Genomic DNA, 13799 nt, shown 5'->3' on the forward strand with positions numbered 1-13799 from the left:
TGAAAAACCAGAGAATATATTCTATTCCATACATCATGGGTAATGATTTTCCAAAAACGATTAAACAAAGAACCAATACACGTGGTTTTAAAGTTTTCACCATATTTAATAGAAACACTATAAATGAGGTTTGATGACATTAGAATGCAACTAAAGACATTGAATATAACTTATTTGTCCTGTTTGATGAGGTGCAAAAAAGAGGGCTTTCTGTGACAAATGGGTTCCCACAGCATATAGACACACTTCTGACTTGTCTCTGATCAGAAGTGACTACAGCAAAAGACAGGCCTGAGAGGAGGTGAGAAGGAGCAATTAGGGATGGTGTATATCAGGGAACTTTGATCAACATCAACAAAGGTCATGGTTCTACCTTCACAATCCAGGAATAATCCTACCCGACTGGTAGGTCTTGGAACATATTGCACCACAAGTGGGGAGGTGGTAAAGAGACTGCTGTGAGCGTCCTCCTTAACACATCCAAGAAGAAAGAGTCCCTCCTCTCCATCTATCTTATCATTCTGTCTCTTCTCTTTCCAATAATTGTTACAGACACCAAAAGCCCAATTCCAAGAGTCCCCCACATGAACCTCCCAATAATATTTGCCAGATGTGAAAGTCTGAGCACCCCATACAAGAAAACATTCAGATTTTGCAGTGATGTGGGGATCATCCTGAGGGTCACATCCAACATTCATGCTTCTCAAATCTCCATACAGGAAGATATGACTATTGGCTCTTTCAGGCTGCAGAGTAAAATCAACTGCAGAAATAACAAAAAAAGTATAGCTACATGTAAATAATAGAAATTAGAATTCTTGAGGGAAAATTTGTTCTACCAAGAAATTTGAAGTTACAAGGACAGGAGAATTTTGATTACAACATTTAATCAAGTATAAGGATGATTAATATTCTCTATAGGAAAAACAACATCCTAAAAACAGACATTGAAAATGTATTGAAAACTCAAAAATTGAGAGTTGAATATAAAACCAGCCTGTTTTAATCCAATTTCCAATGTAAAAGTGAAATGTTATATGCCCCGAATGCCCTTCAGCTATCAAGGTCATTATTAAAATATTTCTTGTTCTTAAATACTAGTGATATACTTTTGACAAGAATGGGAAGATTTTAGTTTATTCAAGCACTGCTCTAGATAACTGGATAAAAGTCCATATGTTCACATTATAAGTGGTAACTTAAGGCAGATTTTTGCAAAATATTTCACCAGTCACTCTGTGGACTTCCCTGCTAGCTCTAGATTGAAACTGAATTTTAGATTTTACATGTAGGTCTTCATGTTGTAACTGAACTGAAATTATCATTTCTATTTTTACTTTCTATTTACAAAATAATTTCTTCTTTCTTTTTACATAGCAAGTCAAATTTTTACATTGTATCAATAATACACATTTATTGTAAGAAAATACAAATACTCCAACAAACTGCTGTGAACTCTATTCCCCAAAAAACTGTTTTTTAACAATGCAAGTGAAATACAGTAAAGAAATGTAAAATTTTTATGTAACTTTGGATTATTAAGCTTCCTTCTGAGCATTGTTCCATTTATTCAATTTTTTATTTCTTATGTCATTCCATTTACCCAAAATATAGCTCTATCCATGTGAGCCCAGAACATATTTGTTTTTCACTATGTTTTACTCTTCATGTTATAAATTGGACTATAAATAGAAACACAGATAAAATAGGGTTGCATAGTCATATCGCTCACTTCCTTCTGAAATGAAATAACGATTTGATGAAGGGTAAAATATTACCCCCATGATTCTAACAAGAAGTGATACACTGTGGGAATTCTGCCAATGGGCTGACACTCACCTCTGAATCCATTGAGCCTGTCCAGCAGTCCAGTGATGGGCCCTGCACTGAGCTCTGGATTCGCAGGCTCGGGCACTTGCAGCAGCAGGGACTCATACCTGCAAGGAGAAAGATGCAGTTACCACATCTACAGCCAAAAGGTACATAAAAATCAACTACTTTTATTGAAAAGACATTTCATGAGACTCCCTTTAACCCACACATTTGCTAATTCCAAAATTACCATTTTCTGTTTCAGATTCATTCTTATTCACAGTTCCTGATTTTCAAGCATGATAGAAAAATCTGTCTGAGTGAGAATTCATTTGGGTCTTTCTTCTTATTGCTCCAAATTAGTAAGGATCATTAATCCTAAGACCAAGAGAATATTCAAAAATAAAATTCTGGGTTCCAGACTTCACCAGAATTTCCTGATATCACCATCTGGAAAGGTGGGTTTATTTTTAAGACTGCTGCATCTGTTGCTTCCTTCTCAAGGCCAGGGTGTTGAAATATGCTCCAGGCAGGGAGATCTGCCTTTTATATCTGAGGTTCTCTGGAGGCCTACACAGTTCAAACATTCCAAATAGTTCGTCTCCTCTGTTTTTCAGAATTATATATTTAAATATAAACTAGAAATCATCAACACTTTTCACTGCTAAAATACTTTCCTTTTTCTCCCTGGCTTCCCCTGGTTGACTTTGTAGCCATGTAGTAAATGTAACATTTTCTCTTTCAAATATGCAGGTTTTTGAGCAATAAAAAGGAAATTAGGAATAGAGATGCTCACATTCTTACTCTTCTTTCACCGATTTTTTGTTTTCTTTCTTTTTTATTTTTATTTTTATATTTTGTCTGTTTTTTGGTTTTGCAGGACTTTCATTGAACTGCCTAATAAAATCACTGAGTATAGCAACAAAATAGAAGACAACATGGGGTGGGGGATGGAGAAAGTACAACCAGCACAAGGTAACATCAATATCTGAATCAATTATGCCTTCAGTGTCAAAGTTCCTGCTTGGTATTTGTGGAAACTGATAGAGCAGCTCCTAAAATCTTGGTATGCACTCACCTGTGTAATATGTCTTCAAAAGCCTGTAAGATAAAAAAGAAAAAGAAAGGCTTAGTGCTTTCTACATGATGCAATTTCCACTAAGTTCACTGTGAGATTTGGAGGCAGTTTCTGAAGATATTATTTTCCTACAATTTTCCCTCCTGGAAAGCATTTTTTGTTTCTTTTCTCATGAAAATCCCAGTCTGTCATATGTCATGAATTAATGTTCTGATAAAGTCTCAGTCTTGAAGACATTCTCTTTCCAAGTGAAGGAAGAGGAGGCCCACAGAGTCTGTGCTCTGCTGTAACCATAAAGAAGCTACTCAGTCATCTTCCCTAAGCCCTGTTACCAAAATGAGTGGATCTCAAAATAATATTAATGTGATCCTAGATTCGCCAACTTCTCCATCATGCCGTGTCTCCAAATTAACCTAAGTGCAAATGAATCACTTCTCATTTTATCCACTTTCAAAAATCCTAAATATATCATTGACTTTTGATGGGAAATATTTCTTGGGGCTGTTACCTTGGTCATTCCACAAAGTTTTGTTGCTGGTGGATAAAGTAGGAGGGACCTTCGGTTGGTAGAATCCATAGGAGAGGCTATAACCTCCCAACTGAGTAGCATTAGTTATAGAAACGTGTTTTTAGAAGCAAATCATGGAAGTAAAGTGGGGTTGGATTTCAGGAGAGAGGAAAAACACCCATGTATGTGAAAGTTCTACATCCTGATACCCCATGGTCAGCCCGTACCTGGAGTAGCTCCACATCTGCTTTATGGCACATTTGCTTCAGATCCTCATACATTCCTCTTAAAAGCTCCCTCGAATGTTCCATTCTGGCTTTGCTTTCATTGAGTTGCTGAAAAATGTCCTCGCCCTCCTTTTGCAGCCTCTCCAAGTGATGTTGCTCTTCTTCATGGAGAAATGCAGGCATCCTCTGATATTCAGCTCTGATTGCTTCTCTCCTTAAACTCACATAATCCTGCAGTGACAAGAGTCAAAATAGAAATGTTGTATCCATCTTCTCTTGAAGTTCACTGATTCCTCTTAGCATTCTGAACATCCAATATTTTAACCCTCAGTCTTGTCAATTCTCAGATTCCACAACATTTTATTCCTCTCCTTTTTTCTGCATTAATATCAACATAGGTGTTTCTGCCCAGTTATGTTTACTTGATTAATGATAAAATGTTTTCCAAGATCGTTATATAAAAATGGATTTCTCTCTTCCAACACACATTTATAGAAAGAAAACACAGTTCTTGCTTAAGAATTAAACTATCGAGCAATATTGGCTAGATAGGAAACCATTATTTCTATTTTGGAGAATTGGGGCAATTTATGTAAACCCATTATATGAGAAATTATGCAATGACCACAGACTAGCATTGTCAACTCAATGCATTTCACCCAGCACCACATAGTCTAATTAGGTTTCATTTATTCTCATCCAAACTCACCCTAATCTGCAACATGGATTTCTTTGTGGTTCCTCAACCCCCCAAATAAATGCAAATGAAATATTACTGCACATGCTGTTTCCTATATCTAGAATTATTTTCATATATATACATATTTCTCATATATGTACTCATATATATATTTCTCATATATAGCTATATATGGATATATGAGGAATATCTATGTGTATCTGTGTGTGTATATATATTCCTCACATATATCCACATATATATATATATATATACCCACAGCCAGATACACATATATATTCCTACATTTATGAGGAAGGGGAAGGCAAACAGGAGGATATATATATTTCTTATTGATCGATATTTTGTTTCAGTGTGAATTTTTCAATGAGCCTTTTTTCTGACCACACTAATTAAAACCCAAACCCTCATCCCCAGTCCCTGACCTCTGTGCTCCTTTTCTACTTTCCTGCTTGATTGTTCTCCAAATACACTACTACCCTCTAACACATCATGTACTTCACATATCTGCATGGTGACCATTTGCTTCTTTCATTTCAATTGCAAGATTTGTATGTTTTCTTTCTTCTTAAAAACCACTTAATTTTCTAGGTTGATATTTGACATACACTAGGCATTCATAAAATATTTTTCAATGAATTTATATTAGAATGAATTAATGAATTAATATTAGATATCATACCCTCAAGATAAACAGCCACAAAGACAAAATCATTTCTAGAATTCTTCTCAAGTCCCTAAAGTTCTCCTTATGTTATATACTAGTTCCCATATTTCTCGCATATTTGTGTCTTCATCAAGACACGAGTCTACATTTCTTACCACTTTTTCCATTACTTGTTATGACTTATTCAATATTAATTAGTTCTGATACTTAATTTCATGCTTCCTCTAAATTTGCACTCTTGCTCCTTCTGCCTGATATTTAACTCACATTTCAAATATATTTGCCCACCTGGATTCAAATTCATGCTGACTCAGCCTTAGAAAGTTCACCTGAAATTTCCATGTCTGCCAAATAACGCTTGTGCCCAGAAGTTATCCAGGCAGCCCAATGGGAACACTGTGAAATGGCCCAGTTTCTTGTATTTGCTGGTGTATTGCTATAGATTTGTATGGAGACAGATGAGCATGCTTGGGTAACATCTGTGGTCTGGTTAGAAATCCTACCAAAGAGTCACATTATCTTATATAAAAAATTAGGGTATTTTTTCTCAAGTGTTTTTTCCTTTTTTATTGAATTCCAGAAATATTATGGATTGAGATCAAGTTCCTATTTTAAGAGTCACCCATTTGTTCACCATAAGTTACTGGAGAAGGTAGAGTAATACGGTACTAACCTTCCAGCATCTGGTTCTGGTGGTTTCCATGTTCAGGTTTCTGTGATTTTCACAAGCTTTTTCCCATAAAGACTGCATTTTCTTCAGGAGCTTCTCCTGCAAAAGAGCCATGAATTGAAGCACAAGTGAAGACACTAAAGTATCATTCACTCTCTAATATACGAAGAACCCCAAATGAGAGACAAATTGGTCCATAGAAAATAGTTTGCTTTGTTTCTCCAAATATTTGTCAAATCTGAGAGGTGTGAAGCCAAGGAAACTCATAACAGACGTGCTTAAAGGGACACAGAGATGGCATCATCCAATCTCCAAAGAAATAGACTTACAAGAATTTCCTGTGTCCTTTATAGAAATGGATGTTCAGAGGCATCACTTACCCGGTGTTCCTCAGCAGCCCACTCAATGGGACAGTGTTTGTGGTCTCGGTGCTCCTGAGAGTTGGAGCACAGCAAACAGAGCAGACTCTTGTCCACTTCACAGAACATCTTCTTTATCTCTCTGTGAGTCCCACATATCTGCTCCTCAGAGCTAAGGAATTGCCTGAGACTGGCTTTTCTGGCAATGGAAGCCATATTCTTCAAGCGAATGTTAGTTTTCAGGTTTCTCTGCCGTGTTGTCTTCTTGCATTTAGAACACTGAGCAAGAACCGTGATGTCTTGCCAATTGAGGTAGAAACAGGGCCTGCAAAAGCTGTGCCCACAATCTATGGTGACTGGGTCTATGAAGTAGTTCATGCAGATGGGGCAGGTGAGTTCCCGCTGGAAGACTTGCAAGATTCCAGAATTCATGTTTCTGAGGAAGAAAGAGCAGCATGTCATTTTGGGGTCTGGGTTGGTGAAAATCTCTGAACATGTGGTGATATGTGATAGCTATATTTTCTTCTCAACAGTGCTCATTAAAGCAGAACAAACTATTTCCTCTGTAATAAAATTGAAAAATTTATACACAAAGAGAGTCTTCAAGCTTTATAGCAGACACCACTGACTAGATGACTCACAACCTCTTCTGCTCCTAGTTCCTGACCATAACATGATGCAAATCTGTTCAATAACCTATTCCCTGGGATTGATATGAAACTTGGGTTTAGTCTTAAGAGGTCTAGATTAAATCATGTTTGTCCCTATTCCTCTTTCAAGTAACTACTGAATGACTATGGGAGAGGAGTAGAAAACCTACACTGGATAAGAAAACACGAGAAGATGGTCAGAGGGCTCTATGGCATATTTTCAGAAAGAGGGACCCAGAAGCCTGGCTCTTTAAAACAAAAGCAACCCCAAAACAAACCAACCAACCAGATAAACAAAAAGACAACAACTAAAGTAGTCTATGTTCACTAGGACAGAAAATAAATAATGAAAGATATTGGATTTATTTTTCTTGTGGCTTAAATTAACTTCTTCCTTGGGCTACTCAAACTGTGAACTCACATATTGTCAGTTTTTTTAAAACTGAAATATGTATAATTATATTACTATGGCATTATTATTAATTTTAGGTGTTGACTTGACTGGATTAAGTAATATATGGAGAATTGGTGAAGCATTATTTCTGGGGGAGTCTGTGAAGGTGTTTCCAGGGAGACATGTGAGTTGGTGATCTGAGTGGGGAACAGCAGCCCTCAATGTGGGTGGACACCATCCAATCAGCTGGGAGCTCAGACCGAAAAAAAGGGCAGAGAGAAGGCCATTTGCTTTCTCCCTCTCCTAAAGCTGATTCTAACTCAGCCAGGATACTGGTATCTCCAGGACACCAGCTTAATGACAGCCTATGTTCAACTTCTCAGACTCCATAATCAAGGGAACAAATTCTTGTAATAGACTTCCTGCCCTGTGCAGTTATGTGTTCAGTGAGGACAGATATATGGTCTGAGGAATGCATTAGGCAGTTTTTTAATTGTTCGAACATTGTAGATTATATGTGCACAAACCTAGATGGTATAGCCTACATATAGTATAGCCTGTTGTTCCTAGGCTACAAACATGGGCAGCATGTCATGTATGGTATACGAGAGGGAATTTTAACACAATGGTAAGTATTTTTTTGTGTGTGTATATATATATATATAAAAGTATCTTTTAATTATTTTGTATACATATGTATATATACACACACAATTTATATGTATTTATAGTTATAGTTATGTATACATCCTATGGTTCTGTCTCTCTGGAGAACCCTGGCTCATACAAACTATAATCTTTGCTTTGGCAGTTTGAAGTCATTTACCTTACTCTCTCTTACGGAGCAGTGTTAAATTTAAGTGCCAGAAGTGAAAATTTAAGAATTGCAAATATTTAGGCTGGGCGCGGTGGCTCATGCCTGTAATGCCAGCACTTTGGGAGGCTGAGGAGGGTGGATCATCTGAGGTCAGGAGTTCGAGACCAGTCTGACTAACATGCTGAAACCCCGTCTCTACTAAAAACACAAAATTTAGCCCAGTATAGTGGTGGGCGCCTGTAATCCCCACTACTCGGGAGGCTGAGACAGTAGAATCGCTTGAACTCAGGTGGTGGAGGTTGTGGTGAGCCAAGTTCGTGCCTTTGCACTCCAGCCTGGGCAACAGAGCAAGACTCCATCTCCAAAAAAAAAAAAAAAAAAAAAAAAGCAAATATTTTTCAGAAGTCATCTGAGCCATTTCCAGGAAGTTTTCATAGTTTCATCTGACATAAGCCTCAATCAAAATGACAACGAGTATCATGTATCAAATTATGCCTTACACATTTATCCACTCAACAACTGTATTTTGATTTCTAAGCTAGGATATTTTGGAGAGCCTTCTTGTTTCCTTTAGTATCACCAGTTTCATCTCATCGTTGCTTTAGTAATTTAAAATCATGTCTAAAAGCTTAAGGTTATGAAAGCACAACATTTATAATATTCAATAATTCTCTCTTTTTACTTAATTCAATGTACCAATATTAGTACCTGCAGTACACACACATATATGTTTTAATGTGAATTCCATGTATTTATTATATATACAAATCTATTGTAGCAAACACTAGACATCTAAAATTTTACAAAAATGTACTGAACACTTCTGGAATATACAAAATAACAACAATTAATACCTCATGTCATAAAATGAATAGTAATATTAGGAGTTACAAATAATATCATTAAGTAGATTTAAGACAGGTAGATATTTTAATCACTGTAATTTACTATTTCGTAATAAGTTGCACTCACCCCAGGGCTCTAAGAATGCTTCCTGCAGTGATTTTTCCAAAAAAAAGTTATTTTAAGTACTCCCAAGATCACGAGCTCATTCCCTGCAGAGCTGACTTTCTGAGGCCACCTGAATGCAGGTAACTCTAAGTGCTGTCCTCCTCTGGAGCAAAATGAGCTTCTCTCTTCTACATCCTTTTATATGAATCTTTGGAGACCACACCCACCTCTTTAGTGGTATTTAGCATATTAAGAAAGGTGGAGACATAGTTGATTAGGTTTATGCAATATTTAGTACACACCTTTTCATCACTGATTAAATTAGCATCACACTATCATTGTAAAAACCACTGCTTGAATGAGGCATACCTATCATCAATCTTATCAGGGTAAACATATGCTAGAAATTAACTAAGATTGATTAATACTGTTTCCTGAGTTTCTTCGAAGGCACAGGCTTTCCTCTAAGGGCACATTAATTCATTTGTTTATTTATTCTAGAGAAAGGTTTTCCTGGTGTGCAGTGGTACAATCTTAGCTCACTGCAGCCTTGAATTCCAGGGCTCAAGTAATCCTCTCACTTTAGCTTTCAAATAAGGACTAGAGTTTTATGCCATTGCACATAGCTAATTTTTTATTGATTTATTTTTCTTAAAGACAGGGTATGGCTATGTTGCCCAGTCTAGTCTCTAATTCCTGCCTTCAAATTATCCTCTGACTTCAGCCTCCCAAAATGATGGTAATACAGGGTGAGCCACATCACCCAGTCATAAAGCCTCCTTTATCTACATGGTATTCTCAGAGTAGGCCAAAGGGAACTAAAATTTCCATTTTTGTTTTTTAGCACTCTATGAGTATTCATTAATTAATGAAATAATCCCACATAATAATTTAGCATCTTATCAAATTTTCAAAAGTTTTGCCAATCTCATGGGTAAAACACGAGTTATTCTTTTAACTACTTTCCTCCACATAGTGCATAATATCCTAGAATGGCTCGAAAAGTACCATGAGTATTGATTTTCGGATTATAAATATCTATTAGGATGTAGGCAAATTCATGAATGCAGAATCCAGATGATGGGGAAGGACTATGTAGGCTTTTTTCTATTCCAAAGTTTGTTTTGTGAGATGAAACTCCAAAAGAAGGAAAAGATTCCAGAAGGGGACACCCAAATATCTTCTCACAGAGGAATTATTTGCTAGTACCTCACAAGATTTATGGTCAAGACTGACGGAACTGTGAAAACATATCTATCAGCCATATATCAGTCAAGTTTCAAAGACAAAAGCAGAACCCTTAAGATATATGTACACTTAGGGAGATTCATATATGGATTTAGTACATGGAATTAGTTTACTCAATTGGGGGGCTGATGAAGGAAGTATAAGGTCTCTGGTACAGTCAATCAGGAAAAAACAATCTGCTGTTTGGATCCCAATGGTCCTGGAATAAAGCTTTCAGTAGGGATCAACTGGAACAATAGAGATCCTTCACACTTTAGTCTTGTCCAAGGAATGTCTAAGTCTTCCTTCAGAGGACTTTCACTGGTAAAGTCAGACTTACTGGGGTAGACTTCCTAGTCCTAGAATTAGAACATTTATTTACATCTGAAAACTGCTTTCCCAGCAGGGCCTAGGTTAATATTTCATTGAATAAGAAGGAGGTGTGTGTATGCTACAAAATGGTTGCTGCTGTCATTTCCCTCCTTGTAGTTAAAGCTCGCCCACTTGCCACATTGAACAAATCATTACGAGGTTATATGGCATAAATTTAAGAAAGAGAAAACTAGGATTCCTTGTTCCTAAGTTTACTGTGCAAGACCACCAACAGAATGAAGCCCCTGGATATACATTCTGTAACTCAATAGATTGAGGTAATCCAAGTGTCCACACAGAGGTGAGATCGGCCCCGGGTGCATGGAGGGTACTGGGGGCTCAGCCCTGCACTCAAGAGTGGGAAGCCTTTGAGACCTTAGTTCATGGACTGGACCCTGCAGATATTCTCTGCTGAGATTCAGGGGCTCCCTGGTGGGGCTCTGGTATTCCATCACAAGGTCTGATGACTATGTGTATCAGAAAGTGTTGGGGCAAGGAGAGAAAGGGAAAAGGGTAGCTTCTAGTTTAACTTCAACAACTTTTTGCACCACATAATTTACTCATCCCAACAGTCAACTTTAGGCAGATGAAGTCTAGAGCCTTGGAAATCAGGAGCTCTCAATCTAGACCTACTTCTGTCTACTGTGGCCTTATTAATGAAACAACTTATTTTCCTACATGAGTCTCAAACCATGAAACAAATATGAGAATGTAAGACCCTTTAGAGTTGACATTTTGTAGGTTCTAAAAGTCCAAGCTAGAAGCGGGATTAGAGATGGGTGTGGGCATTAGAGATGTGTGTATGGGCAAGAACAATATATGATGTGGACAAAGAGCACTCTAACCAATTTTGAACACTTCCTCATTTCCCACTGCATCTCCTTTCAATACAAAAGGCTCTTTTTTGGATCTGAGAGTCTGTTTCCATTCTAGCATCTGAAACCTTCCTCTACAACAAAGATTTCTATTGATTTACCATTCTATTTTTGAGAACTGTAAGAGACTCTCTCCCTCATCTGGGTTTCATAATTCATTATAAAATTTTCATACAGGAGTTGGGGATCTATTTCTGCTTTCTCAATATGCATAGAAAACTGAATTTATTTTATTTTGGAAATGTTAATTTTTTAATGAAAATTCAATTACAGCAAATTATTCAAAATTCAACAGTTATAATTCCATTGAAATTGTAATTGCTACTTTATTTTATTTGCTCACATGGAGAAACCTGTGCACAATTTTATCCATGCTAATAAAAATGCATTAATTTAATAATAAATTATATTTTGCTTTGTGGCCTCTGAGTGTCCAAGACTATATTTAAACCTCTTAAATTTCTTTCTTTGAAAACCCCATTTATTAGATATTCTTCTGGAAACCCCAGTCATTTTCTCTTCAAACCCCTTATTTATTTCTGTTAAGATAATAAATATATTAGATCAATGTACTCCATGGGCTATGATGTACCACATACTTTGCTATCTCCCTACCCACACCTTCCATAATCCCAACAGAAAATGTCGAATATGTATCCCATTGTCCCAACTTCATACTTAAGCACATAAAGGATAAGCAATCTCTTTTCTATCCTGTTTCCTGTATGGGAGGGAGTCAGGAATCAGTCCCATGTCACCAACTCCATAAATCCTCAAATATTTCAATGTATTGCCTTATCTAGAACCACAGAAACATGTGGGATTCCTTTTGTGTTTGTCTATCTGATTTTCAGCCTACATTTTGAGGTTTATTTATCTCATGAATAAAGCATTCAGTTGTTGAACATTTTAACATGAGAGAAGCCTGTAAAAATCAGAATCAAATAACACAACAATTCAACATGTCTTCCTTTATGCTACCATAGCTTTTATGTCACAAGTGTTATGCCTTTAAATGTAAGAATGTATTAAATTTATTATTATAAAATAAATCAGAATCAAATAGATTATATTCCTTAAGGAAATAATGAAGGCAGCAATTGCAAACAGTACCATAGATGTTCGATTTGAAAGACTTTTTTTTCTTTTCTTATTTATTTTCTTAGAGACATGGTCTGGCTGTGTCACCCAGGCTATAGTGCAGTGGGTGGTTCCTAGCTCACAACAGCCTCAACTTTCTGGGGTCAAGCCATCCTCCATCTCTGCCTCCTGAGTAGAAAGAACAACTGGCAGGAACTACCATTCTGTTTTTTTGGTTTTGTTTTTGTTTTTGTTTATTTTTATTTATTTCTATTTTTTGTAGAGACATGGCCTTCCTATGCCACCCAGGCTGGTCTCCAACTCCTAGATTCAAAACATCTTCCTGCCTTTACCCCAAAGCAGTGAGATTACAGCTGTAATCCAACATTTCCGGCCTCAAAACATTTTCATAGCAGATTTAACAGAACATTTTCTTCTATGCTAATGTCTAAATTCAGTAGGCAGAAGATTAATATCCTTTACTCTTCCCATATCTGACTTAGTACCCCTTTCTTACACAGCCTACTGCTAAATTTGAATGCTTGATTTCAATTTAACAGTTATGTTTCATAGCACAGAATAGTGAAATGAGTAATGTGAAGTAGAGTTCCCATCTTATTTCCTAGCCCCTGCCGATCTAACCGTAGATATTCTAAAATGGCTCAAGATCTTACCTGTTTCCCTCCATTGGATTCCAGGTAATGAACTAATGAGTGTTGGGTTTAAAAAGTTTAAGGAATAGAGCAGAAAGTAAGACTAGCGCCTCTTATGGTTCTACCTACTCTAGAACCACTATTTTCACAGGAACTCTTATCGCAATGCTAGGCTCACACTGATTTCTCATCTGAACATGCTTGGAAATAAATATGTTAGCTCTTTCCCCTGATTTTAATTAAAACAAAATAAATCCCCACTCTACAGAAGCAGCCACCAAATATTTCCTTACACAAGCAACCACACCTATAGTTCTCATAATAGGTGCTCTCTTCAATAACCTGTTCTGTGGGCAATGAGCAATAATAAACATTATTAATCAGTTTTCTTCCTTAATAATGATAATCGCCCTAGTAATAAAACTGAAATGGCTCCTTTCACTTTTGAGTCCCAGAAGTAACTCAAGGAACCTCCCTAATGTCTGGTATACTTCTCCTCACATGACAAAAACTAGCCCCTCTCTCAATTACGTTTCAAATTTCTCCATCGATAAACACGAATATCCACGTATCTATCACATTCCTATCCATTATAGTGGGTGAGTGGTTGAGGAGGACTTAAACACAACTACAAAAAATTCTAGCATACTCCTCAGTTACTTACATAGGTTGAATAATTCCACTGTCAATTTATAATCCAAACATTACTATTCCAAACTTGATTATTTACTTTAACAATTACCGCATTTCTAGCACTCA

The 13799-nt window shown here is 36.7% G+C and overlaps 1 protein-coding gene across 1 annotated transcript; it reads right to left on the reverse strand.

The window, feature by feature from the left end:
• Positions 1-253: 253 nt before the first annotated feature.
• LOC139357558 (tripartite motif-containing protein 51) lies at positions 254-6560 on the reverse strand. Its single transcript, XM_071075425.1, has 6 exons — positions 6043-6560; positions 5666-5761; positions 3626-3856; positions 2891-2913; positions 1840-1937; positions 254-763 (listed from the first exon to the last, which is right to left on the reverse strand). Exons 1-6 carry the CDS (start codon positions 6481-6483, stop codon positions 264-266), a joined length of 1389 nt encoding a protein of 462 aa, XP_070931526.1. The 5' UTR covers positions 6484-6560; the 3' UTR covers positions 254-263.
• Positions 6561-13799: the final 7239 nt, after the last annotated feature.

This window comes from Macaca nemestrina, chromosome 12 (assembly GCF_043159975.1).
Source record: "Macaca nemestrina isolate mMacNem1 chromosome 12, mMacNem.hap1, whole genome shotgun sequence".
Taxonomy (NCBI): Eukaryota; Metazoa; Chordata; class Mammalia; order Primates; family Cercopithecidae; genus Macaca; species Macaca nemestrina.

What these genes read in the sequence shown, in the direction of transcription:
- LOC139357558 (XM_071075425.1), bottom strand. Translation starts at nt 6,483, where the DNA reads ATGACATGCTGCTCTTTCTTCCTCAGAAACATGAATTCTGGAATCTTG. An exon ending in CCAGAACCAGATGCTGGAAG is followed by an intron (nt 3,857 to 5,665) that starts GTTAGTACCGTA and finishes TTGTCACTGCAG; the next exon opens with GATTATGTGAGTTTAAGGAG. An exon ending in TTTGAAGACATATTACACAG is followed by an intron (nt 1,938 to 2,890) that starts GTGAGTGCATAC and finishes TTCTCCTTGCAG; the next exon opens with GTATGAGTCCCTGCTGCTGC.